Below are 25,222 nucleotides of genomic sequence, written 5' to 3' on the forward strand. Positions count from 1 at the left end.
GTTAATGTTAAATGTATTAAGCTACGGAGCGATGTTAGGGATTTTGTCCCAAGACAGAATGAACTAATTTCAAATTCAGAAATGGCCAATAAAAACTGAAAAATATTGTACTTAATATTTTCCTGGAGGATGCCTTTGGGATTAGCCTTTGAAATTGGTAATAGTGAAGAATGAAGTGAAACAGACAAGGATTTTAGGCAATTCTTTTCCAGAATGAGAGTGCTTAAAGAGGAGGATGCTATTCATGTGGCACAGCTTGAAGCAGGCTTCGGGTGCAGGTGGAGATGGGCGTGGCTCAAGTTGGAGGCCAAAACAAAAAAGCAAAGAAATGAGGCAAATTTCATTTTAATCTTAAATTTGTACATCAACATGTACTTGAGTGGTGTATATCAATGTTTTTCTGCGTGACGAAAATTTATTTTGCGTTATTGTACTCTTCAGTCTTCCAGGTTGCTTAATTTATGTTCAAATAAAAAAAAATTCTCTGCAGGAGCCCGGGGGATCCCCTCAGTATCCCCCTAAATTGTTTTTTTTTGTCACCTTTTTCATGCCTTTGGTGTTTGCATGTCTGAACACAGGTTGTTGTGTCGAGCTTGAAGTTGGTCACTTTAAAATAGCTGTAGCCAGAACAGCCTCTCACGTTGCTAAAATGAAAACAATTCATGGAGCTTTGTATTTTGGTTTCTTTTTCGATCTATGTCTTAGCAGGTTATTTCCCGGAGGATGGAGAACAGATGGGATGTGCCAATGTGATTCTAGGGGAGTAAGGGGTTCTATTGATGCTATGGTGACCTGAAATCAGTGATGCTGGTAACGCGTTACAAAACGCGTTACTCAGAAAATGTGCTCCAGTGACGCCATAAGTACTTTTTATATTACAATAGTCAGATTACAGTTACTTTATCTGCCAATAGTTACTTTTTTGTTCACGAGAACCAGTTAAAATATGCTATTTTTGCTGCGCCAACAGATATTTATCATTAACAAACTACAGTGCTCGGGAACACGAGGCAAGTCAATAGCCAAGACACTTGATTCAGTCAGGGTACATGTTATAAGTGTCAACTAATTTTCAGCCTTTGTTTTAGTAATGTCTCATAAAACACAAAACACACTATTTTCTTGGCTATCCATAACTCAAATGCACACGACGACTAACTTAAATCTTGAAGATATCCTCGAGCTTGGCTATTGGACGCCTACTCCGTGAAAGCTGATTACATCATCACAGCATGCGACTAAAACGGATCGATCACGAGAGATGATCTCCGCGGCATTCTACACACGGCAACAATTTTTGCCGTGTGCGCGTCAAGTGACGCAAGGAGACGCGCGGGCCAATTCGTCGGTCACGTGATGAAATGCGGGCGTTGTCGGCCGCATGCTCGTGGGAGTATAAAGAGGCCTAAGTCAAAATCCTGTCAGTCGTAAACACAATCTAAAAATATTTTGTATTTTTTTTATTTGCCGCGTGGCCGCAGTTACAGCTCTTGTCAGAATAAAGTAGTATGATATTCTAAGATTTGTCCTGATCGCTTTTCCACACCCACTCGAATCCCAAGTCAAGTCTCCACCGATTCGTGGACAGTATAGCCCTACTAATGACCCAATGCATCTGCGTAACTCGGGACTCTGTGCTATACTCCGCTACAAGCAGTGCTTCGTCAAATGAAACCGGTGGTCAATAAGATGCTTATCATAAAATAATTCACGCACATTTGACATGAAGGAAGTGATAGAAATGTTTCACAAATTAACCTGTGCCTCTTTGAATTTGTAGTAGAATTACACTGCATTTTTTTTTTGCAAGGGTGGGTACTCTGAACTGAAGTTTTGTACATAACATAGGCACAAACAACAGTCAGGACCTGTCCCTCCCCCCGAAAGCTGAGGGAGGCTACCCTCTCATCCAACGGGGTGAACCCCAATGTGCAGGTGCCGAGCCGGAGGGCAAGAAGTACACCCACACCTGCTTAGCGCCTCTCACCTCTGGCAGGGAACAGCTGCCTCCTTTCTAGCTAGCTAAGTGACTGCTGCGGTCGCCTACTCCATCAATTACTCTTTGGTTGTTTCGCTTTGGTTGTGGCTCTGGTTGTGGCACAGCTGCTTAGCGCCTCTCCAGAGTGGGAGAAAGACAACCCCGCTCGAGAGGACTGGTACCAGAGCCCAAGCTGTGTGTGGAGGCAAGCCCGACTATATCTAGTCGGAATGTCTCGACTTCACACACCAGCTTGCGGTCATTCCCTGCCAGAGAGATGACGTTCCAGATCCCGAGAGTCAGCTTCTGTAGCCGGGGTTCGCATAGCCAAGGTCTCTGCCTTCGGCCACCGCCCAGCTCCCACTGCACCCGGCACCTATGGCCTCTTCACAGGTGGTGAGCCAATGGGAAGAGGTGCATCTCAATAAATTAGAATTAGAAAACCATGTACTTCTGGAGTTCAGTTTAAAAAAACTATAAGAAAAAAACCTAGAGATTAAATAGACACAGAGTAAACTCTTTTATTTGCGGTGTCCTGATCCAATCTTTGAGATCGGAAATCGGTCGAAAGCGAGTACCGGATCGGATTGGACTCGATCTAATAGGTCCGATTTTACCGCTCTTATACCAGCAGTCCATTCCATGCTCCGCTCCAGCACATCTATCTGGCAGCACCTGGACGGCATTAGGGTTGGGAACGATAACATGATGCGACCGGATATCCTATCGTAAAGGTGAGCGATACAACTGTGTCGGCAGCAGACTGGACTATCGATACAACGTTTGCCAGGAACCCTTAGATACATTGGTTGTAGGGCTGTGGACCAGATATCGCGAGGCTAGAAATCGGTTGCCTGAAGCTTCATGGTTTCCTTGTAAAACAAGCACGAGCGCTCTCGCGCTGTGCGCCGCAGTTAACGTGATGTTTACAAACAAACAGCAGTGGTGGAGACTAGCGACACTACTAGTTTAACTAGTATAAACATCACAAAGCAATACATTACTTTTCCTTGCAGGTATTTCAAAATATAACAATCTCAAAATTAGTGATGCATGAAATGAACATTCTTTACCAAATGCTATGATAAAATGTTGATTTCTTTACCTATACACCGATGAGACAACTTATATTTTATTTTTGTGTCTGTCATCACGTTGGTTTGAAGACTAAAATAAATGCTAAAAATCATCAGTGCAAAAGTGAAACCAACCGTTTACCTTGTTAGCTGTCTCAATGTTGGCATAGACTTATTTTATTGTTTCACTCACCCAACTGACTTAAATTCTGCACGGTGTAGGCTGAGGCTCGGAGCGGGATGGAGTGCATGAGACTTCTACACATGGTGAAAGCCTCCTTTGTACAATATAATCTTAATCCAAGTGTTGCACTGAGGTGACTGGTCATGTATTTTAACATAGTTAACACTTTTGTTCACCGCTGCCGTTGGGCACAAGCACGTCTTTGTGTCCGTTCTTCTTCGTTGGTTTTCGCCACTTTCTACTTCGGGGTCGGCGGACGGTAGGCATCAAAACTGAGAACCGGAATTTGTGAATTTGAACGATTCAGGGAGAACCGGAATGATAGTCCGGTTCCCATCGGTTCTCGATTTTCGATGCCCAACCCTAATAATATACATAGCGTAGAGCATACATAACATCAAGGCACAAGATAAAGCATTGTTGGAATGTCATGGCTAAGTAAATATTTTAATTATTTTGTAATTGATTTATTCTTTGAAGCATTATTATTTGTGCAATTGCAATGCCTTGATTTTAGTGTGGTGAACAGAGTCATAGCCATGAATGCAGTTGTACTAACAATTTCTTAAAGGGTCTCAAATAAAATAATACAGTATAAAGAGGCTAAATACAAAATAATGACTCAAATTTAACATATCAGGAATATACGAGGCAAGTACTGGTTCTGACAAGGCCACCACAACTTGGCTCATGGTGGAAAAGGCCACCACTCAAAAAGGCTTAATGTCGGACTCTGCTTCGTTATTTGCTGGAAAATCTTGTGCAGACATCATTTTGAAAAAAATATATATAATGGTTGCCTTTGGTGTGGAAGACTGTGTAGAACAACTTTCTCCCCCTCATAAAACTACTCAATCGTTAAAAGAATCTTCCATCACAGGGTGAAAACTCGAATCCAATATGACATTGTATTATGCATAGGTTATTTTATTTACATTTTTATTTTTTTGCTTATCCTTCTTAAAGGTAGCGCCCTGATGTTTTGTTTTTTTACTGTCATGTCCTTTTCTTTCTGTCACTCCCTTTTAAAACCTCGTTCTGGCCAGTTTTCAATAAATATCCTTTGTAATAGAAAAAAAAAAAATAGTGGCAGTATAAATAAAACTGCACTGTTGCAAAGGAAAACTGTTCTCGCATCAAAGGGATGCAGTCTCCATTCGGCTTGACCTAACAGCTGAACATGACATGTTTTTAAAATAAAGAACTACATAAATAAGGAATTGGCTTTCTGAAAAGTATTTTCTTGTGTTGGATGACTGTATAATTCACGAGCGTCACTTTTGGAATTGCAATGCTAAAATACAATACAGTATTCTAACTTATTGAGGTGCACTTGTCTGTCGCAATTTTTGTGTGCTCGCTGCAACAAGCTTTGCAGACACAAAGTGAGGATGTGCCTACGCGGGCAGTTACGTGGCGCTACGTTCCCATGAAATGCAATGCATGTATAGTACTTTGAAAATAAGTCATAACTTGCTCTTTTCTCAACTGATTTTCACGAGGTTTATGTTTTTGTCAAAGCATGTGCCATTAATAAAGGATGTTTGAAAATGAGGAAAAAAAATCTTACCTATGAAGTTCCCTCGTTTATTTTGCTTTTCTTGCCGTCCACAAACGGAATGCATTGACACGTCGTCCCGCTCCCCACTCCCAGCTTTGCTTCACGGCCGTGGGCCATAGGCAAGAAGCTCAAACAATTTGCACAAAAGCACACTTCTCATGGCTTCTGTCTGATAGTTTTTTTAAAAAAATGAAATTTGACTCCCATCAGCCCTCGCAGCGCTGTTTCATCCAATTCAAACAATTTTAGTATCTGACTAAACTGAGCTCTGACATGTGCGTCAGTGTAATGGGTGTACCAGGAAATAGTGTACTAACAAAGGTTGCGCATTGTTTGGAACACAAAATGCGATTAAAATGTATGGTTTTTTTTTTTCTTCTTCCAACTAACTAGACTATGCAGTTTCTGAAGAAATTGCATGTGAATTCTGAAATGTTGACTGATATGAAATTACATTGAATGAGCTGAACAGTTTGAAGTCGGAATGGTTTGAATCAGTCAAGAAATGTACATGGAGGAGTGAATAATGTAGAATGTGTCAATGTGGGAAAAATGTGGGTATTTGAATGTTGAAAAAATATGGAATTTGGGAAATGTGGTAATTCTGGGAAAGTGAAACATTTTGTAGTTGGAATGGTTTAAATGGGTCAAGAAATGTTGGAGGGGAGGAAATGATGTAGAATGTGGGAAAAATGTGGAAAATATTTTCTAGTTTGAAGCGGTCAAGAAATGTTTAAGGGGGATTAATGTAGAATACGTGTTAATGTGGGTATTTGAATGTGGAATTTTGGCAATGTAGGAAATGTGGAAATTATTTTGTAGTTTGAATCGGTTAAGAAATGTTGGAGGCAGGACTAATGTAGAATATGTCTTAATGTGGGTATTTTAATGTGGGAAAATATGAAATTTGGGTGAAAAATGTGAAATTTGGGTATTGTAGGAATTGTTTAAATGTGGGAATGTGTTTTGAATATGTTCAGAATGAGATGAACATTTAGAATGTGGAATGTGAATTAATGTGGAACTATTTTGTTGAATGTGTCATTGGAAGTGAATGCGGAATTTTGGGGTATAAAATGTGGATTTGTGTGAAATGTGGGAATTTTTTTAATGAGAAAAATGGATGCCTCCTTCTCCTTGGTGTAAATTTTCGGAATATGTTGAAGTTGGAATGTTGTCAATCGGATGAAAAATGTGGAAGTCGTAGAAGCCTCGATCATTTTACGCTTGAGACTGAGTCCCGGGATGCACACGTCATGGAAACAATGAGTCCCAGCCCTGGAGCAATGACACCCTGCAACTCATCATCACGGAATACAGATACAGTTCTGCTCATAAATTGACATACCCTGGCAGAATTTATGATTTCTTGGCCATTTTTCAGAGAAAATATGAATGATAACACACAAACTTTTCGTTCACTCATGGTTAGTGCTTGGATGAAGCCATTTATGATCAAACAACTGTGTTTACTCTTTTTAAATCATAATGACAAGAGAAACTACACAAATGACCGTGATCGTAAGTGTACATCCCCTTGAGATTTTGGCCTGATAACACACAAGTTGACACAAATGGGTTTGTATGGCTACTAAAGGTAACCATGCACACCTGTGATCTGTCTGCTTGTAATCAGTGTGTGTATAAAGGTTCAGTGAGTTTTCTGGGCTCCTGGCAGACCCTTACACTGACATCTCTGGATTCTAAGACACGGGGAAAGCAAAAGAATTGTCAAAAGTTCTGCGGGAAAAGGTAATTGAACTGTATAAACCAGGAAAGAGATATAAGAAGATATCCAAGGAACTGAGACTACCAATCAGCAGTGTTCAAACTCTAATTAATATGTGGAAAATGAGAGATTCTGTTGAAACCAAACCACAATCAGGTCGACCAACAGAAATTTCTGCCACAACGGCCAGGAAAATTGTTCGAGAAAAACCCAAAGATGACTTCAACTTAAATACGGGACTCTCTGGGGAAAAAAAAAAAAAAGTGGCGTGGATGTTTCAAGATGCACAATAAGGAGGCACTTGAAGAAAAATGGGCTGCATGGTCGACTCGCCAGAAGAAAGCCATTACTACACCCATGCCACAACAAACCATGCTTACAATATGCCAAACTACACAGAGACAAGCCTCAAAACCTCTGGAACAAAATCCTTTGGAGCGATGAGATCAGAATTGAACTTTTTGTCCACAACAATAAACGTACATTTGGAGAGTAGTGAACAAGGCCTTTGATGAAAAGTACACCATTCCTACTGTGAAACATGGAGGTGGATCGCTGATGTTTTGTGGATGTATGAGCTGCAAAGGCACGGGAAACTTGGTCAAAAATTGATGGCAAGATGAATGCAGCATGTTATCAAAAAATACTAGAGGAAAATTTGCACTCATCAGCGCGGAAGCTGCGCATGGGACGTACTTGGATATTCCAACATGATAATGATCCAAAACACAAAGCCAGGTCGACCTGTCATTGGCGACAGCAGAATAAAGTGAAGGTTCTGGAATGGCCATCTCAGTCTCCTGACCTCAATATCATTGAGCCGCTCTGGGGAGATCTCAAGCATGCACTTCATACAAGACAGCTCAAGATTTTACACGAACTGGAGACCTTTTGCCAAGAAGAATGTGCAGGTTTACCATCAGAGAAAATAAGAGCCTCATCCACAACTACCACAAAAGACCCCAAGCTGTCATTGATGTTAAAGGGGGCAATGCTCGGGATTGAAAACTGGGGTATTTCAACTTGTGAGCAGGTCATTTGTGTAGTTTCTGTTGTCATTATGATTTAAAAAGAGTAAACGCAGTTGTATAAATGGCTTCACCCAAGCACTAACCATGAGTAAAAGGTTTTTGTCATCATTCATATTCTCTGAAAAATGGCCAAGAAATCATAAATTCTGCCAGGGTATGTAAATTATGAGCACAACTGTACAGTAATCCTCCGCTACATCGCGGTTCTTGCGTCACAGTTTCGCTACATTGCAGATTTTTAGTTGTTGCTCTTAAATCTTTTATACTGTTTGTACAATATTTTTGTGTTATCCATTGCTCTTGCTTTCTATCGATATATTATGTGTTTAGGCCTGCAACGATGGCAAATCATTTTTAGAATATATTTTCACAAAAACTTCCAAGCTATACGACAGTATCGTTTTTTTTTTTTTTTTTTCTATGCCACTGATATATGATATGATATTAGAGCATAATAAAGACGTCCACATAAAAAATGTTGCCCTGCTAATCGAACATATGAGGACAACTTTGTAATCTTCTCTCATTTACAAAACAAAACGAGGGCTGCATTTCACAATAAGAGCAAGTAAATAAAAAGAGAGAGTTCAAATAAAGTGCTAAAACTTAAGAAAAATCAAGTTTGAGTTTCCCCTTTTCTGTTTGGCATCTTGATACAACAGTGAAGTCTCAAAACTTAATTAACTTAATTTAACAAATTTTAACTGAACCGTTTTAGAGGTTATGTTTGTTGAGAACCTTTTTTTTTTTTCACGTATTTTATGCACTTTTAATAAGAGCTCCCAGTGGGAACTTCCCACTTAACACCCTTTGTGCATCTGCACTTAAACAACTAGTATTTTGGCATATTGTGACATATTAAATTATTAGGTTCTTGGCTGTGCAAATATGAGCTTAGACCAGCTGACAAGGAATAAGGCAAATATTCTTAGTACTACTACACGTTTTGGAAGTGTTCTATTTGTTCAAACTAAAATGAAGAAACCTTTCATTCATTCATTTTCCATACCGCTTCTCCTCACTAGGGTCGGTTAATTGTTTCAGTTAAAAATAGCATTGTTCAAAGTTATTCGGGACTGTTTCATCACGTCAAATGGTTTATATGTGCAAGTTTTAACTTGACTTCCTGTTTTAAGCTCGTAGCTTTTTATTTTGAAGGGTACGCACTGGAGCCCAGCATTTTGGCACGAAAAGTAATTTCACACGGCACCGGTGAATTAATTTTTTGTTTTTATATGGATGGAACCAAATGCTATAAAATGCTGATTCATTTCCCTACCCGCCGATGAGGCACAAGGTCAGTGTTTGTGATACTGTGAGACAACGTTTATGTGAATTTTGTCCGAATTCATCGTGGTGTAAAGTTGCTACAGTGAAGTTTTAGCGCAATGTTAAGCTCCCCCCTCCTCCCATCGCCGCTCACGTTGGTTTGAAGACTAAAATAAACGCTAAAAACCATCAGTGCAAAGGTGCAACCGACCGTTTACCTTGTTAGCTGTCTCAATGTTGACATCGACTTATTTTGTTGTTTCACGCACCCAATTGACTTGAGAGTTGACCTCACTGAAGCTCCATGCGGCGTAGGCTGAGGATCGGAGCACGGCAGATGCTACACATCGTGAAAGCCTCCTTTGCATAGTATAATCTTATTCCGAGTGTTGCACTGAGGCGACTGGTCATTCGTTTTAACAAAGTTAAGACACTTTTGTTCACCTGTCGCCATTGGGCACAAGCACGTCTTCGTGCACGTTCTTCTTCGTTGGTTTTCGCCACTTCTTTTTCAAGGGCGGGCAGACTGTAGGCATCGAAACTGGGAACCGAAATGTTTTAATTTGTACGATTTCGGGGGAATCGCAACAATAGTCCCGGTTCCAATCGATTCTCGATGCCCAACTCTACGTCCTCAGAACTGTGAGGCAGATGCTTTTGTTTTGCAATTTACAGATCATCAGATTGGCCATATGTCACGCAGTGACTACACTGAGCAAAAAGCACACTGTGTGCATCGTTATGATTGCGTAAGACTGTCCTTGTCACGGTAAAAAAAAAAAAAAAAAAAAGTCACACATTTTATATTTACTCCGCGGTGGATGAATATGCGAGCGCATTTGCCTGAGGTTCCACCTGTGCGCTCGGGACCTGGTTTGGACAAGTCACAGGAGTTGACGAGGCCAGAAAAACACTTCTGCTGTTAAGAAGTAACGGTACTTTTACTCCATTACAATGATCTAAATGTTGCTCGCTACTTTGATTTACCAGTTATTGCTTATTTATCACCTATTTCGTACGCGAGACTATGACTTCGACTTCCGCATCCAGTTTAAGCGCTAGTGACTTTTAAGTCTAGTTCCCAAATCAAACGACACAAGAAAGTCACATAACCTCACACAACGTCATCTTTTGGGCTTCCCGGGCATAGGTAGTAACAAGAGATAAGCCAGCCCGGCCGATTGTCACGCCTGCGTGGCGGCCATGTTTGGAAGGTCGTCGTTACCACAAAGGGAATGGCGAACGCTTTACATTTAGATGAACACTTTCATGTATTGTAGTATTTGTCTGGCACTGTCTGCCCAAACGTGGATATTTCAGCTCACTTATAACTTTAGAAAACACTGCAGTAAAAAACATTTTTTATTTTATTGATGATCATGCTGTGGTTAAAAAAAAAAATCAGAAGTTACTCACCAGTTACTCATTATTCACTTTTTACTCAGTACTTGAGCAATTATTCATACATGCAAATCAGTCGCCTTTTGGCGAAATTTGCCGTTTTGAACTCAAAATAAGCTATTTACGTGAATCATACAGATCCGATGAGTTTTTCATGGGGGTCGCTGTCGTCATCATAGGCTCTTTCGTACTCCTTGAACTCTGGCAGCTAGATCCATTCCACACATCCACCATACACACACAGATGTAATTTCTGAATATTACTCCGCGGCGGACGAATATGCGAAAGCGCATCGGCCTGAGGTTCCGCCTGTGCGCTCGGGTCCTGCTTTGGAGTCACAGGAGTTGACGACACCAGAAAAAACACTTCCGCCCGCCGCTTCAGCTGTGTAGTTCACCAATCAAACAACACAAGAAAGGCACATGACTTCACACAACGTCTTCTATTGGGCTTCCCGGGCATAGGTATTAACATTAGATAAGCCAGCCCGGCTGATTGTCGTCCCTACGTGGTGGCCATTTTGGGAAGGTCGTCATTACCGTGAAGGCAACAGTGCACTACTCGTGTTTACATCTAGACAAACAAAAACAACAGCTTTCATGTATTGTTGTATTTGTCTGGCACTATCTCGCCTAACGTGGAGATTTCAGCCCACTTATAACTTGAGAAAACACCTTGCAGTAAAAACATTTTTTATTTTATTGATGTTCATGCTGTAGTTAAAAAAATATATATCTGAGGTTACTCACTAGTTACTCTGCAAAATTTTTTTGGAGGACCACTTTTTACTTTTACTTGAGTCATATTATCATCAAGTAACAGTGCTCTTACTTGAGTACAATATTTGGCTACTTTACTCTGGAGCAGACATCCTCTATTGCTACTCTTACGTTTAAGCAACATTTTTTGCTCATCAGATCAGCCAGTGTCGTATTTGTTGCACTGGTCTTTTGTATTTTCGTGTTGACGTTGTGGTCCCAGCGGAACCGCGAAGCACATGTAACATCGGCGACAAGGGCTGATCCGCTAGTACATCTTGTATTAGTTAGGAAACGCGCCTACAATTATCTAATTAGTTTACGGATGTTAATGTTAAATGTATTAAGGGACGGAGCGATGTTAGGGGTTATGTCACAACACAGAATGAACTAACTTCAAATTCAGAAATGGCCCAAAAAAAAAAAAACGTAACATTTTCTTGGAGGATGCATTTGGGATTAGCCTTTGAAGTTGGTAATTGTAAAAAATGACGTGAAACAATGAGTTTAGTCAATTATTTTCCAGAATGAGAGTGCTTAAAGAGGAGGATGCTATTCATGTGGCACAGCTTGAAGCAGGACTCCGGTGCAGGTGGAGATGGGCCTGGCTCAAGTTGGAGGCCAGAACAAACAGACAAACACAATTTTGATCTTAAATTTGTACATCAACATGTACTTGAGCGGTGTAAATGTTTTTCTGCGCGATAATTTTTTTATTTTTTTGCCTTATTGTACTCTTCAGTCTTCCAGATTACTTAATTTAAGTTAAAATAAAAAAATATATTTCTGCGGGGGCCCCGGGGATCCTCCCGCAAACCCACCCACTATGTTTTTTTTTTTTTTGTCGCCTTTTTCATGCCTTTGGTGTTTGGATGTCTGTGTTCTGCACCCATCTTCCTCCAAACCCTTGGACCTTGATTCTTGGATGAAAGGCACACTTTAGTTTCATCGGAAAAGAGGACCTTGGACCACTCACTGGCCAACAGTCCAGTCCTTCTTCTCCTTGGCCTAGTTGAAATACTTCCTTCATTGGCTCAGGCTCAGAACTGGCTTGACCCGAGGAACCCGACAGTGGTAGCCCATCTCCCAAATGCGCCTGAATATGGTGTTTTTTTTTTTTTTTTTTTTTGTGGTGGTTTTTGAATCTGTGACTCCTACCTCATTGCACTCTTTCTGGATCTCTGCTAGATTCTTGAATCTTCTCTGTTTGATAATCCACTGAAACCCAAGGTCATCTCTTTTGCCAGTGCATCTTCTCCTGCCACATTTTGTCCTTTCACTAGACTTTCCATTGATATGCTTGGACACAGCACTCTGTGAACAGCCAGCCTCCTTAGCTATGAACTTTTGTGGCTTACCTATGCTATGGCGGGTATCAATGATGGTCTTCTGGCCAGTTGTCAAGTCTGCAGTCTTCCCCATATTGAACCCAACTGAGACAATTGAACCAAACTGAAGCAATTTAATGACACCTGGGGAAACCTGCGGAGGTGCTTTGAGTTTAGTCGATGATCAGTGTGTGAAACTCAGTTTAAAAGATTTTTGGGCTGATTTCTTCACAGTATTCAAATTTTTTGAATTCCTGATTTTGTGGGTTTTATGAGTTGGAAGCCCAAATTATGTAAAAAAAAAAAAAAAATAAATAAATACTTGAAATTGTTTAAATTGTGGGCCCTGAATCTATAACCTATGAAAGTTTAACATTTTGAATGGAATTCTGGAAATAAATAAACTTTTCCATGATATTCAACCCAAATAGATTTTTGTTTGTCACTCCAGCACACACTGGCATACAAATTTGGCTAGGACACTGCAGAAAGAATTGCATTTGATGGCATTCTTCATGTCTTGCCAACGTTTACTTGCTTTGTCATGTGGCACGTGTTTGCGAAATGACTCGGTGAGGGTTTTCTGAGTATTCCTCATACTCGGGGGTTGGGAGGGTTACTTTAGAAATGTATTCCGATACAGTTACTAGTTACCCATGACGATGACGGTATGTGACGTCATTACCATGGAATCTCTTTTTATTTCCTGTGACAAGTTTAGCAGCTAGAATTGGTAATAGGTTTTAAATAAGTAAAGCAATGGGTGATCGGTGACGGGATAGTGAGATATTTACTTATGGTGGGGCTGTAGGGCTATGCTAGCTAGCTTCTCCATTAGCCTCACCATCAGTCGGGAAGACTTTGACAGCGTACAGTTTACCTCCTATATTTTGGTGAAGTTTGGTTGCAGTTTTGTGTCGCTAAGCGACCTTAAGCTTTTTCTGTAGGCCTATAGTGAGTTATATGGAGAGTTGGGCCGTTCTAACTACCATAAAATCCAAAAATATGAATGATTTCGTTCTGATATTTTCAAAGGTTGAAGTGGGCATTGGTAGAGACGTACAAATATATTCCGGTGACGATTGATCGCAGTTTTGTGACATTAAGAGACCCTAAGCTTTTTCTGTATAGTGAGCTCCTATGGGGAGGAAAACGCTTAATGTTCATAAAATTAAAAAATATTTGGGATTTCGTTCTGATATTTTCAGATCAGGAAGGGGGGCATAATTAGAGATGTCTACATACATTTTGGTGACGATTAGTCGTAGTTTTGTGACATTGAGCAACATAAAAAAAATTACATTAAGCGTGGATTGTCCCAACACGGAGATGAAAAAAAAAAAGATTAAGTCAGCGTACGCACGCTACTTTGCGGAATCCATCTATTGCGGCCGTGGTCCGGAACCTAACCAAACCTAAGGTATGACTGTATTCTGTTTTACAGCAATACTTCGCTTCGCTCTTAGTGATGCACCGAAATGAAAATTCTTGGCGGAAAAACAAAAAAAAAATATGCCAATTGTTTGTAAAATTGCATTTATGGCTTTAACTGTGTACTTACTACCCGAGAGCTTGGCAATATGGCAATAAAATGACCACAATATATTTTTTTCATATCGTCTGATCCTGATTATTTAAATAACAAAATAAAAAAATTGTAAACTGTTTTAAAGTGTCTGTACTGAAAAATAAAGAATCTTGAGAGTAGTTCATTTTATTTACGTAAAAAAGATGAACACAGTCCCCTCCAAAAGTATTGGAACGACAAGGTCAATTCCTTTTTTTTTTTTTTATTGTATACTGAAGACATTTGGGTTTCAGATCAAAACATGAATGTGAGACAAAAGTTCAGAATTCCAGTTTTTATTTCATGGTATTTACATCTAGATGTGTTAAAGAACTCAGGAAAGAGCACCTTTTGTTTGAAGCCACCCACTTTTCAAGTGAGCAAAATTATTGGAACAGACATGATTAAATTAACTTAAAGTGAGTAAAATTTAATATTTGGTGGCATAACCCTTACTTGCAATAACTGCATCAAGCCTGCGACCCATTGACATCACAAGACGGCATTCTTCATTTGAAGTGCTTTTCCATACCTTTACTTCAGCCTCTTTTTAATTCTTGTTTGTTTCTAGGGGTTCAGTCTCCTCTTCAGGAGGTAAAATGCATACTCTATTGGGTTAAGATCCGGTGATTGAATTGGCCAGTCTGACCTTCCACTTTTTCTCCCAGATGAAGTCCTTTGTTGTGTTGGGAGTGTTTTGGGTCATTGTCTTGTTGCATAATGAAGCTTCTCCCAATTTGTTTGGATGCATTTTTCTGTAAATTGCCAGACAAAATGGTTTTGTCGACTTCAGAATACATTCTGCTGCTACCACCATGTGTGACATCATCAATAAACTCCCGAACTCCCTACTGCAGGGGGTCCAGCAGGGGACCTGTGACGCTCTTGAGGTGGTCCAGCACCGAGGCGTTCAAAGGACTTCATGACCACAGATGACAAGGCAACAGGCCTGTGGTCATTCAGACTCGAGATTGCAGGTTTCTTGGGGACTGGGATGATGGTGGAGCGTTTGAAACAGGATGGTACTTCGCACAGTTCCAGAGATCTATTGAAGATCTGTGTGAAGACTGGAGCGAGCTGGTCCACACAGACTTTGAGGCAGGATAGGGACACAAGGTCTGGACCTGCCGCTTTGTTAATCTTTTGTTGTTTGAAGATGCGTCTCACATCCTGTTCGTGGAGGGTCAACGCAGAAGGCAGAGGTGTGCTTATGGTCGGTGGTGCGGCTGTGTGGGTGTGAAAGTGTCCTTTTCAAATCGGCAGTAGAAGGGTGTTCAAGTCGTCGGCTAGTCTACTATTGTTCTCAGTTTGGGGTGATCGTCGCTTGTAATTAGTTAGCGATTGTAATGCATGCCAGACTGATTTAGATTCGTTAGTGCTAAACTGCATAGTTTCTCTTTGCAATGTTAATTTCTTTCGTCGGCTGGTTTCTAGTGCGATTACACAGGGCCCTGTCCCCACTTCGATATACGTCCTCTTTAGCCTGGCGAAGTTGCTTAAGTTTGGCAGTGAACCACGGTTTGCTGTTATTGAATGTACGAAATTACTTTGTTGGTACACACACCCCTTCACGCCCCACAATATCAGATGGAGAGAAGCCCATCTTATGCATAGTGTACCGAGTAAAGTGTGTTCTATGGAGCACTTTATATCGTATAAAACTGTATATTTGGGTTTTTTGAAATTCTAAACGTATTGTTACATACCTGTGTCCAGTAGTTACGATCAACGGACATGGAAAGGTCTTGATTGGTAAGTGCATGAAAGTAGTTTATAAAGTTTTGAGAGATTTGTTTTACTTTGCGGAGGAAGCTTCACAATTTGCTTGACAAACTCCGGCAGTTCGAAGGTACTCTCGACTGTTGGTATTGTTGTTGTTTTTATTGCTGCTTTTAATTTATTGTATTGAAGAAGGTTTCCGCCTGTTATTTGGAATTCTTGGAACAGTTCATCACGTCCTAAAAACATTATCGTTAAATAGTTGTTGTAGGTGGTCAATTCCATGTTGTTCCCATGTGCTAAAATGAAGGGGTATATTATACATTTTGAAATCTGGATTATGCCAAATATGGGAGCGCATACTAAACTTTTCCACCAAGCCGTTAAGGAGGATGTTTCTTGTTGGAAAGAAATGGGAGTTTGATGTTGTTGCAGTCCATTTGTTCCAATTCTCGCCAAGAATGATACTCCTCATTGTGGTGCCTCCATTTGATGAGGTCTTGTAATCGCTTAGCTCAATAATAGTGCTTAAAGTTGGGAGCATTTAGGCCTCGCTCCTGTTTACTTTTCTGAAGAGTGGCTTGACTCATAATATTTTTTGAATAAAAATGTATTACATCAGAGTCTAATGTTTGAAACCATTTAAATGTGGGTTTAAATGGTATCATTGAAAATAAATAATTTGTTTGAGGTAATGTTTTCATTTTTATTGTGGCTATTCTTCCCAGTAGTGGTATCGGCAAGTTATTCCAGTGTCTTAAATCAGCTGAGAGTTTTTCCAGAAGTCGTGTGTAATTTAAATTGGTTAGCTCTGTAAATTTTGGCGAAATATTAATCCCTAAATACGTAATGTTTCCTATAGGAATGGGGTAATCTGGGATTTGATCTGCAGGAGTCCATGAGTTTGCTATTATTGGGAGTATTGTTGATTTTGTCCAGTTGCTAGAGTAATCTATTTGTGTAAATGTTTTCATGAGATTGGAGACTGTCTGAAGAGAAGACTTGGGTTCCTGTAAATAAAGAATAATATCATCAGCATACAGATTGAGTTTGTGTTCTGTCACTAGCGGGCAGATACCTTTAATCAGAATCATCTTTATTTGCCAAGTATGTCCAAAAAAACACACAAGGAATTTGTCTCCGGTCGTTGGAGCCGCTCTAGTACGACAACAGACAGTCAATTGACAGAGAACACTTTTGAGACATAAAGACATTGACAAAAAAAAAAACAGTCACTGAGCAATAAAGGGTTGCTAGTTGTCAGGTAATGCCGGTACATTTTTTTTTTTTTTTTTGACAATGGTGCAAAAGATGCAGAGTCCTCTAGCACTTAGAGCATTTTGAATGACTAATATTGCAATAGTCCAGTTCAATGACCATTGTGCAAAGGGCGCCAAGACTTCAAAGAGTGTATGCGGTTTAAAGTGACGAGTAGTGCGATAATCTGGGAAAATGTTGATTGTGCAAATGTTGCAGATACTCCTCAATCAGTGTGCAAATGGAGCAGATGCTACTCTGGCATGAGGGGCCAGTATTGGTCAACAACAGATATGCAAATAGTGCAGCGTGGCGAGACTACTACAGTGAGTGCACGAGTAATATGTAATTGGCCGCACAGAAATGTGACAACGAACTCAAGTCAAAAAATTGCCAGCATGTTGTAATGGAATTGTAGGTTAGGTGTTTAAGAAGTTGATCGCAAGAGGTTAATAAGCTGTTGGAATGTCCGCTAGTTCTAGTTTGCATTGATCGGTACCGCCTACCTGAGGGAAGGAGCTGGAAGAGCTGGTGACTGGGATGTGGAGGGTCCGGGAGGATTTTGCACACTCTTGTCTTAGTTCTGGCAGTGTGCAAATCCTCAAGGGTGGGTAGGGGGGTACCGACAATTCTTTCAGCAGTTTTGATTGTCCGTTGTAGTCGGAGTTTGTCCTTTTTTGCAGCGGCACCAAACAAGTCTGTGATTGAAGAACACAGCACTGATTCGATGACCGCTGTCTAGAACTGCCTCAGCAGCTCCTGTGGCAGGCCGTGCTTTCTCACAAGCCACAGGAAGTACATCCTCTGCTGGGCCTTTTTGAGGACGGAGTTGATGTTGGTCGCCCACTTCAGGTCCTGAGAGACTGTAATTCCCAGGAACTTGTAGGTCTCGACGGTTGACACAAGGCAGCTGGACAACGTGAGGGGCAGCTGTGGCAAAGGATTCCTCCTGAAGTCCACGATCAGCTCTACAGACTTGAGCGTGTTCAGCTCCAGGTTGTGTCGGCCGCACCACAGCTTCAGCCGCTCCACTTCCTGTCGATATGCAGACTCGTCACCGTCCTTGATGAGGCCGACGACAGTGGTGTCATCTGCAAACTTCAGGAGTTTGACAGCCAACAGCAGTAATATTAGCCTTCTGACGTGTAGCGGTAGCAAGAGGTTCGATAAATATTGCAAATAGCATTGGTGAGAGTGGACATCCTTGTTTGGTTTGTCTTTGTCAAGTAAAACTTTGTGAAGTAATCCTATTTGTGGTGACTGTCGCTTTCGGCGACCTGTATAATGTTGCTATCCAATGTATAAATTTGCGCAGTACTGCAAACAGGAAAGCCAAGTTAACTTTATCGAAAGCTTTTTCTGCGTCAAGTGACATGATGATTGCATTTAGATTTTTACGCTGTGACATGGTTATTAAATTTAACAGAAGTCTGACATTATTTGTGGAACTTCTACCTTGAATTAAGCCTGTCTGGTCATAGTGGATTATCGACGGGAGTACCTTTTCAAGTCTCGGGCTGATAATTAACCGGAAGAGTGGGGTCTTTACCTGACTTTATTAATAATTTAATTGAAACTGTGTTCATATGGCTACTTATTTGACCTTTATCGTTTATCTCCTTGACTGTTCTGAAAAATAGAGGTATTGGCCAGAAATGTTTAATGAATTCAACGGCGATTCCGTCCGGGCCAGGCGCTTATCCCAATTGCATATTTTTTTTGGTGCATTACGTAATTCTGTGACAGTTAAAGGAACACAAGGGTGTCTTTAATTTGTGTATTTAATTGTGGAATGTTTAGATCCTTAATAAAAGTTTAAATTCTTTTTGGGCTGGGTTGTTCGAAGATGCGCATAAGCTGCTATAATAATTGTAAAATATTAAATTTTTTTATAGCGTTGGCTGTACACTTGCCGTTTGAATCTTGAATGGCTGTAGTTAATGTCTTTTCTTTATTGCGCTGAAGTTGGTTCGCAAGAAAATTTCCTGATTTATTACTGTACTCAAAGTTAGTGTATCTTGACTCACGAAAGAATCAAAATCCGGGTCCTTCAACAGGGATCTGTTAAAGTGCCATGTTGGTGGGGGTCCCAGACTTGGCTCAATTTTTAGATTGAGAAAAATTGGTGCATGGTTGCTGATGATGATTGGATGTATTTTGGAGGTACATTGTTTGAGAGAAAAAAATCTATTCTTGAGAAACAGCGGTGAACCGACGAGAAAAATGTATATTCTCTTTTTCTACGGTTTTATGTCAACAAGACCAAAGTCGTCCATATACTGCTCTAGTATAGTGGGGCATTGTGCCTGATTGCTATTTTTGAGATTTGAACGATCTATTAGGAGATTTAGGGGAAGGTTAAAGTCACCTCCCATGATAATTGTAGAATTGGCTGACAAGTTTAGCAAGTGTGAAAAGAGCCTGTGAAAAAAGGCTGGATCATCTTTATTAGGAGCGTATACATTGACAATTGTGTAAAGTTTGTTAAATATTGTAGCCTGTATAATTATGTATCGGCCTTTTGGATCTGCTACTGTACTATTTATTTTAAAAAGTTGTCTTTTATGAACTTGTATTGAGATTCCTCTTTGTCTGCAGTTATAAAGGGCCGAGATAGCCTGAGGGAAATTAGAGTCAATAAGGCATATTTCTTCTGACTCAATAAGGTCTTGTAATAGGAGGAGGTCTATTTTAAGTTTAGTGATATAATCCATAATCTTAATTATCTTTGCCTGTGATCGAATGCCATTGACATTCCATGACACAAAAGTTAAGTGTGACATATAATGGGTGCGGGTGTCGTAATTTTAAATAGATTGGCTACTATGTATTTTCTGTTGTATTTTTTTTTGACAGTTTTCGGGAGATTTTTCTGGGTTGTGTTGACAAATGTTATTTTGAGAGGGTGATAGAGATGCTATATTTAAGTACAGCAAAGCCAGGGATCATAGAAGGGTAACGAACAAACACTGAACATAGAAAACAAACATTAGTGACAAGGGGATAATATGGTGTGTGGTGGTTGGTTGTCATGGGCAAGAAGAGTTTTGAGCGACTTGTGTGCTTAGTGTGTGTGGAAACAAGCAGAGCAAGAAAGCAGACATAGGAGTGAGTATTCATGCTGGTGGCATAAGAATGAAAGAAAATATAATACGCTTTTGACAATTAATAATGACAGCAGATCAAAAGAAGTACTTATCTCGAAGAGACAAGGCGTGACGGCATCACGAAACAGTTGGCCATCGACATATAGTTTATCGACAACTAGCCACGGTCATTTGCCTTTCTCACGGTAATTCTTCATCATTGAGTAGAAGATTTTACGCCTCACTTTGATTTCCTTGGGGAACTGGTCGTTCATTCCTAACGAGGTCCCTTTGAGCTCACGACCTTTTGAGTTCACAAACACTTTTTGCTGAAACTATTCAAACTTTGCAATGATGGGACGTGGTCGCTTTCCTGGACGAGGGCCTCCCAATCGGTGAACACGGTGAAATGTAATCTTGTCGACTGTATCTTGAGCGCTGACATCATTAACTTTTTAATTTGCGCCTCAAGACCTCTTTATACTCCCGCGGTCGCGCTGCCGACAACGCCCGCATTGCATCACGCGACCGACGAATTGCGCCGTGCGGCACCTCTGCGTAGCTTGCTGCGCACCCGACAAAAATAGTTGCTCCGCGTCGAACGCCTCGTGATTGGTCTGTTATAGTCACATGCTGTGATGCCGTACACATCGTGCCCCTTGGTTCTACATATCATCTACGTCGCCGCCTTCTCGATCGATTTTGCAGTATAATTAAACATATCATCTGGTCATCTAGGTACATTTGTTCTGTCGCGGTCGCCATTGTTGTTGCTTTGTTCCTTGTTACTGAATGGAAAGTAAAAACGGCTACCGGAAATAGCCCAAAAAATGCAGACGCAAATGTGGTGTCCTATTGTCACAAAAGCGCGTGTGGGTTGCGCTCGAGTATAAAGGCAAACTACGCGAGGGACAGCCGCAGTGCCGTCAGCACGGTCGCCGTACGCGCGAGTATCAAGAAGCCTTCAGGGTCTTCTGGACCATTTTACAGTGAAATTGAACTGCAGTGTCAATGAACAACTTTAAGCAAGCAACATTCACTCTTAACCCTTGTTACTGAGGTAGCACCTTAGCAGCCTGTTGTTGTGATCACGTGGCTTTGCATGCTGCTGGATATAAGTACTGAAGTGGAGCATGGAATGGACTGCTTCTATAAGAACGGTAAAATCGGCGATTTTAGATTTGTCCGATCTGATCCGCTACTCTTTTTTTTTTTTTTTTTTTTTTTTTTCCTGACATCGGACTGATTTCGGATCCCATATATCGGATCGGGACACCCCTAGTTATCGTCGCGTAATATTTTAACCTTACCTTGAATTTAAAGAGTGGTGGGTGATGTTCTTGTGAATGTGATGTCCATCGTTTTCCAAGTCGCGGCACCCTCAATGACTGATGGAAAGTTTTAACGTTTTTGAAACTGACTTTTTAAAACCATGGTATCCCTTGAAACCGGTAACTGGCCCATGCCTCATAGAGGCGTTACAAAAACATGGTTGCTAATTAGACAAACATCGAGTCTCATTTATCAGGCTGAATTGGTTCAGTAAAGCCTGACATCGTCGGCATGTGGCATCTCCAAAATGTGACAAGCAGCCAGCATCACTTGTCAAAGAGCCCGTATCTCCCCAAAGGACCCAAATTGGCTTCAGTATCTTATGACTAGCAACAAGCTATGAGGTTGAAGTTTGGTCAAATTAATTGTTCACTCGATGATGACAAAGCCGACATTAATTGAAATTTTAATGTTCCATATTTACGGTAGACTGTGGTTACTTGCTGTAGATAGCTTATTTTGACAGACACCAGTAAGGGCACAGGTGTAATTTACAGTGTTTTGAAGCTAGTAGATTTATGGCTGTTTTAATTGGCCCTAAAATAACCCAATATCTACATACGAAATCGTTTGGAATGTGTTGTTTGTCTACATCAGACACATCTGTCTTTCATGTCTGGCAAAATAAATGTATCCATTTCTGTAACAACTGCCTCCATTCCCCTCTTCTCTGTCCTCAGGTCCCCAATGACCGCACGCCGAGGGCTACGGCTCAGCGGCTCCCCACCATTGGAGCGGTTTGTCACTGTCGTAGGAGCCCTGTGATTTCTCTCCCCACTATTGCCCCCCCCCTCCCCCCACAATTCCATCCTGTCTCTCCCCTCCCCCCTCCCCTTTCCCTTCCCCCCTCTTCCCCTTCCTCCCAAGTGTCGCTGTGCTGGACGTCATGAGCATAGTAATCGCTCTGGGAGTCAACACACCTGAAACGTCTTACACAGAAATGGCTGCTGGATCAGAGTAAGTTATCATTGGCGAATGAGTTATTATGACACCAGTATATATGTCAATATTTTTCCTCCCAGCAACACCACAAACTAAAAACATTGCTCTCTACCTTTTAGGTATAATAAATAATACATTCACATAACACTCTGTCCATAACATTACAGGGATTTCCTTTGTGTGTGTGATTTCCTTTTTTTGTGTGTGTGTGCGTGTGTGTCCGTCCGTCCGTCCGTCCGTACCCCCCCCCCCCCCCCCCCCCCCCTTCCTCTTCGGCAGAATGGAGGATCTGTATCCCTTTTATGCCGGAACAGTTTTACTGTGTCACAGTGGAGTTTCATTACTTTCATTCATTACATTACAGGGATTTCATTTGTTATGAGTAACCTGGGCATTCTTAAGGTTATCCCAAGAATTTCCTTTTTTTTTTTTTTTTTTTTTTTAGGTTGCTATTTGATTTAGCAACAATAGACATCATGCTGTATTGAGGAGTTCCTGGATTGTTTTGTCTATAGTTCACAGTCCCATCTTCCCATGTCTGTCATGAAATTTTGTTCTTCATATTAATAAAAATGTATAACACCTATTGAGGAATACAAACGGTCGAGATTTCAACCGAGCACTTGAAAATATTTGTTCTTCTTTTGAAGATATTTTCTTCATTGGAGATCCTGGAGGGAAAGGGAACGGTTTTTCACTGTTGGAATATATCTGTGCAAAGCAGAGGGAGTTGCATAACAAAAGTGACACCCACATTCTGGTTGCTAAATTCTTGTTCAGCCTTCTGGAACCAATTTCTGGGTTTTGGTTCCATCTAGTGGCTAATCGTGTCCAGGTACATCTCAATAAATTCGAATAGTGTCAAAAGCTTAAAGCTGTGGTTCCCAGCCTTTTTTGTATTGTGTACCCCTGGAACAATTTTGTCATACCATGAGTACCCCTTCACTCATACGTGTTGATGATTCTCCAAAAGTAGAACTTAACACAACTGATTATTGAATACAAATAGTTGTATTTTATCTCCTTAATTTGAACATTTAATTCTCAAGCATTGTCCTTTTTTTTAAAACTCAAATAAAAAATAAAAAAATGTCACCTTGTAAATAAGTCATATAAATAGAATAAATGTGAGCGCTAAATAAATAATGAACCTCCCTTTGTTATATATAACTCTTATAATATAACTCTTACCAAGTGTTTTCTGAACCCCCTCCTGAATCCAGACCAACTGGGTGGATTTAAGGACATTTGAAACAATTGCTGATAGTTGCATCAGCAAAGCTGCTTTCGAACTGTCCCAGAAGGCAACACCTTACGATAGATGGGTAGAGATACAGTGCCAACAGAAAGTATTCTCACCCCTTCCCTTTTTCCCACATTTTGCTATGTTACACACTTATTCTAAAGCTGATTTGAGTATAGTTAAAAAAAACAAAAAAAAAACTATATAAAATACCCCTTAATGACAAAGTAAAAACCTTTTTTCAGACAGTTCTGCAGATTGATTGAAAATGTAAACATTTAAACATAATAGGTACCTAAGTATTCACACTCTTGGCTTAATATTTGGTTGAAGCACCTTTTGGCAGCAATCACAGCCTCAAGTCTTCTCTGGTATGTCGCTACGACCTTGGCACACCTGTTTTGGGGCATTTTTTCCCCAATTCTTCTCTGCAGATCCTCCCAAGGTCAGTCAGGTCGATGGGACAGCCATTTGTAGGTCTTTCCAGAGATGCTCGATTTGATTCAAGTCCAGGCTCTGGCTGGGCCTCTCAAGGACATCCACAGGCTGCTCCTGAAGCCACTCCTTTATGTTGGCCGTGTGCTTTGGGTCATTGTCGTGTTGGAAGATGAAACAACGCCCGAGGCGGAGTTCCAGAGCACTCTGGAGCAAGTTTTCTCGAAGAATTTCTCTGTATTTGGCAGCTGTCATCTTACACTCTATGCGGACTGGTCGCTCAGTTCCTGCAGCAGAAAAACAGCCCCACAGCATGATGCTCTCACCACTATGCTTCACAGTAGTGATAGTGTTAGCCAGGTGATGAGGTTTGCCTCGTCTTCTTCAATTCAGGCCAAAAAGTTCGTTTGTGCAGGTCTGAGAATCCTTAAGGTGCCTTTTGGCAAACTCCAAGCGGGTTGCCATGTGCCTTTTAGTGAGAAGTGGCTTCCGTCTGGCCACTCAACCATAAAGGCGGAGGTGGAGTGCGTTAGCTAGGGTTGACCTTCTGGATGGTTCTCCTATCGCCGCAAGGGATCACTGGAGCTCCGCCTTAGTGACCATAGGGTTCTTGTTCACCTCTCGGACCAAGACCCTTCTTCCCCGATTACTCAGCTCTGTCGGACGGCCAGATCTAGGAAGGATCCCGGTGGTTCCATTTCCGAATAATCGAGATCACAGTGCTTTTCGGGACCTTCAATGCTGCTGAAATTCTTTTGTATCCTTCCCCTGATTTGTGCCTTGACACAATCCGGTCTCAGAGGTCTGTAGACAATTCCTTAGACTTCATTGCTTGGTTTCTTCTCTGATATGCACTTCCAACTATGAGACCTTATATAGACAGGTGTATGCCATTCCAAATGATGTTCAATCAACTGAATTTACCACAGGCGGACCAGATTCGAGTTGTAGAAGCGTCTCAAGGATGATCAGTGGAAATCAGAGGCACCTGAGCTTTTATTTTGAGTGTCATAGCAAAGGATGTCAATATTTATGTACTCATTATGTTTGAATGTTTACATCTTTTTTTAAATTTACACAACTGTCTCAAAATATGTTTTTACTTTGTCATTATGGGATATTTTATGTAGATTTTTTTTTAATTTTGTTATTTTATTTAAAGAAAACTACACTCAAATCAACAATCTGTCTGTCTGTCTGTCTGTCTACAATATAGGTCCATTTAGTTAGTTCAAGGCGGCACGGTGGCCGACTGGTTAGAGCATCAGCCTCACAGTTCTGAGGTGCGGGGTTCAATCCCCATCCTCGCCTGTGTGGAGTTTGCA

The 25,222-nt window shown here is 40.9% G+C and overlaps 1 protein-coding gene across 8 annotated transcripts in view; it reads left to right on the plus strand.

Annotated features, from left to right (window-relative positions):
• The window catches only part of setd5 (SET domain containing 5), an 81,955-nt gene that overhangs the window by 13,519 nt on the left and 43,214 nt on the right, over window positions 1-25,222 (plus strand). For all 8 annotated transcript variants that reach the window (XM_061783973.1, XM_061783971.1, XM_061783975.1 and 5 more), the window contains one exon: window positions 21,958-22,234. In XM_061783973.1, the coding sequence (XP_061639957.1) occupies window positions 22,164-22,234 (71 nt within the window). In that variant the 5' untranslated portion in view covers window positions 21,958-22,163. The remainder of the gene's footprint in view (window positions 1-21,957; window positions 22,235-25,222) is intronic.

The sequence above is a fragment of the Phyllopteryx taeniolatus genome, chromosome 9 (assembly GCF_024500385.1).
Source record: "Phyllopteryx taeniolatus isolate TA_2022b chromosome 9, UOR_Ptae_1.2, whole genome shotgun sequence".
NCBI classification, from domain to species: Eukaryota; Metazoa; Chordata; class Actinopteri; order Syngnathiformes; family Syngnathidae; genus Phyllopteryx; species Phyllopteryx taeniolatus.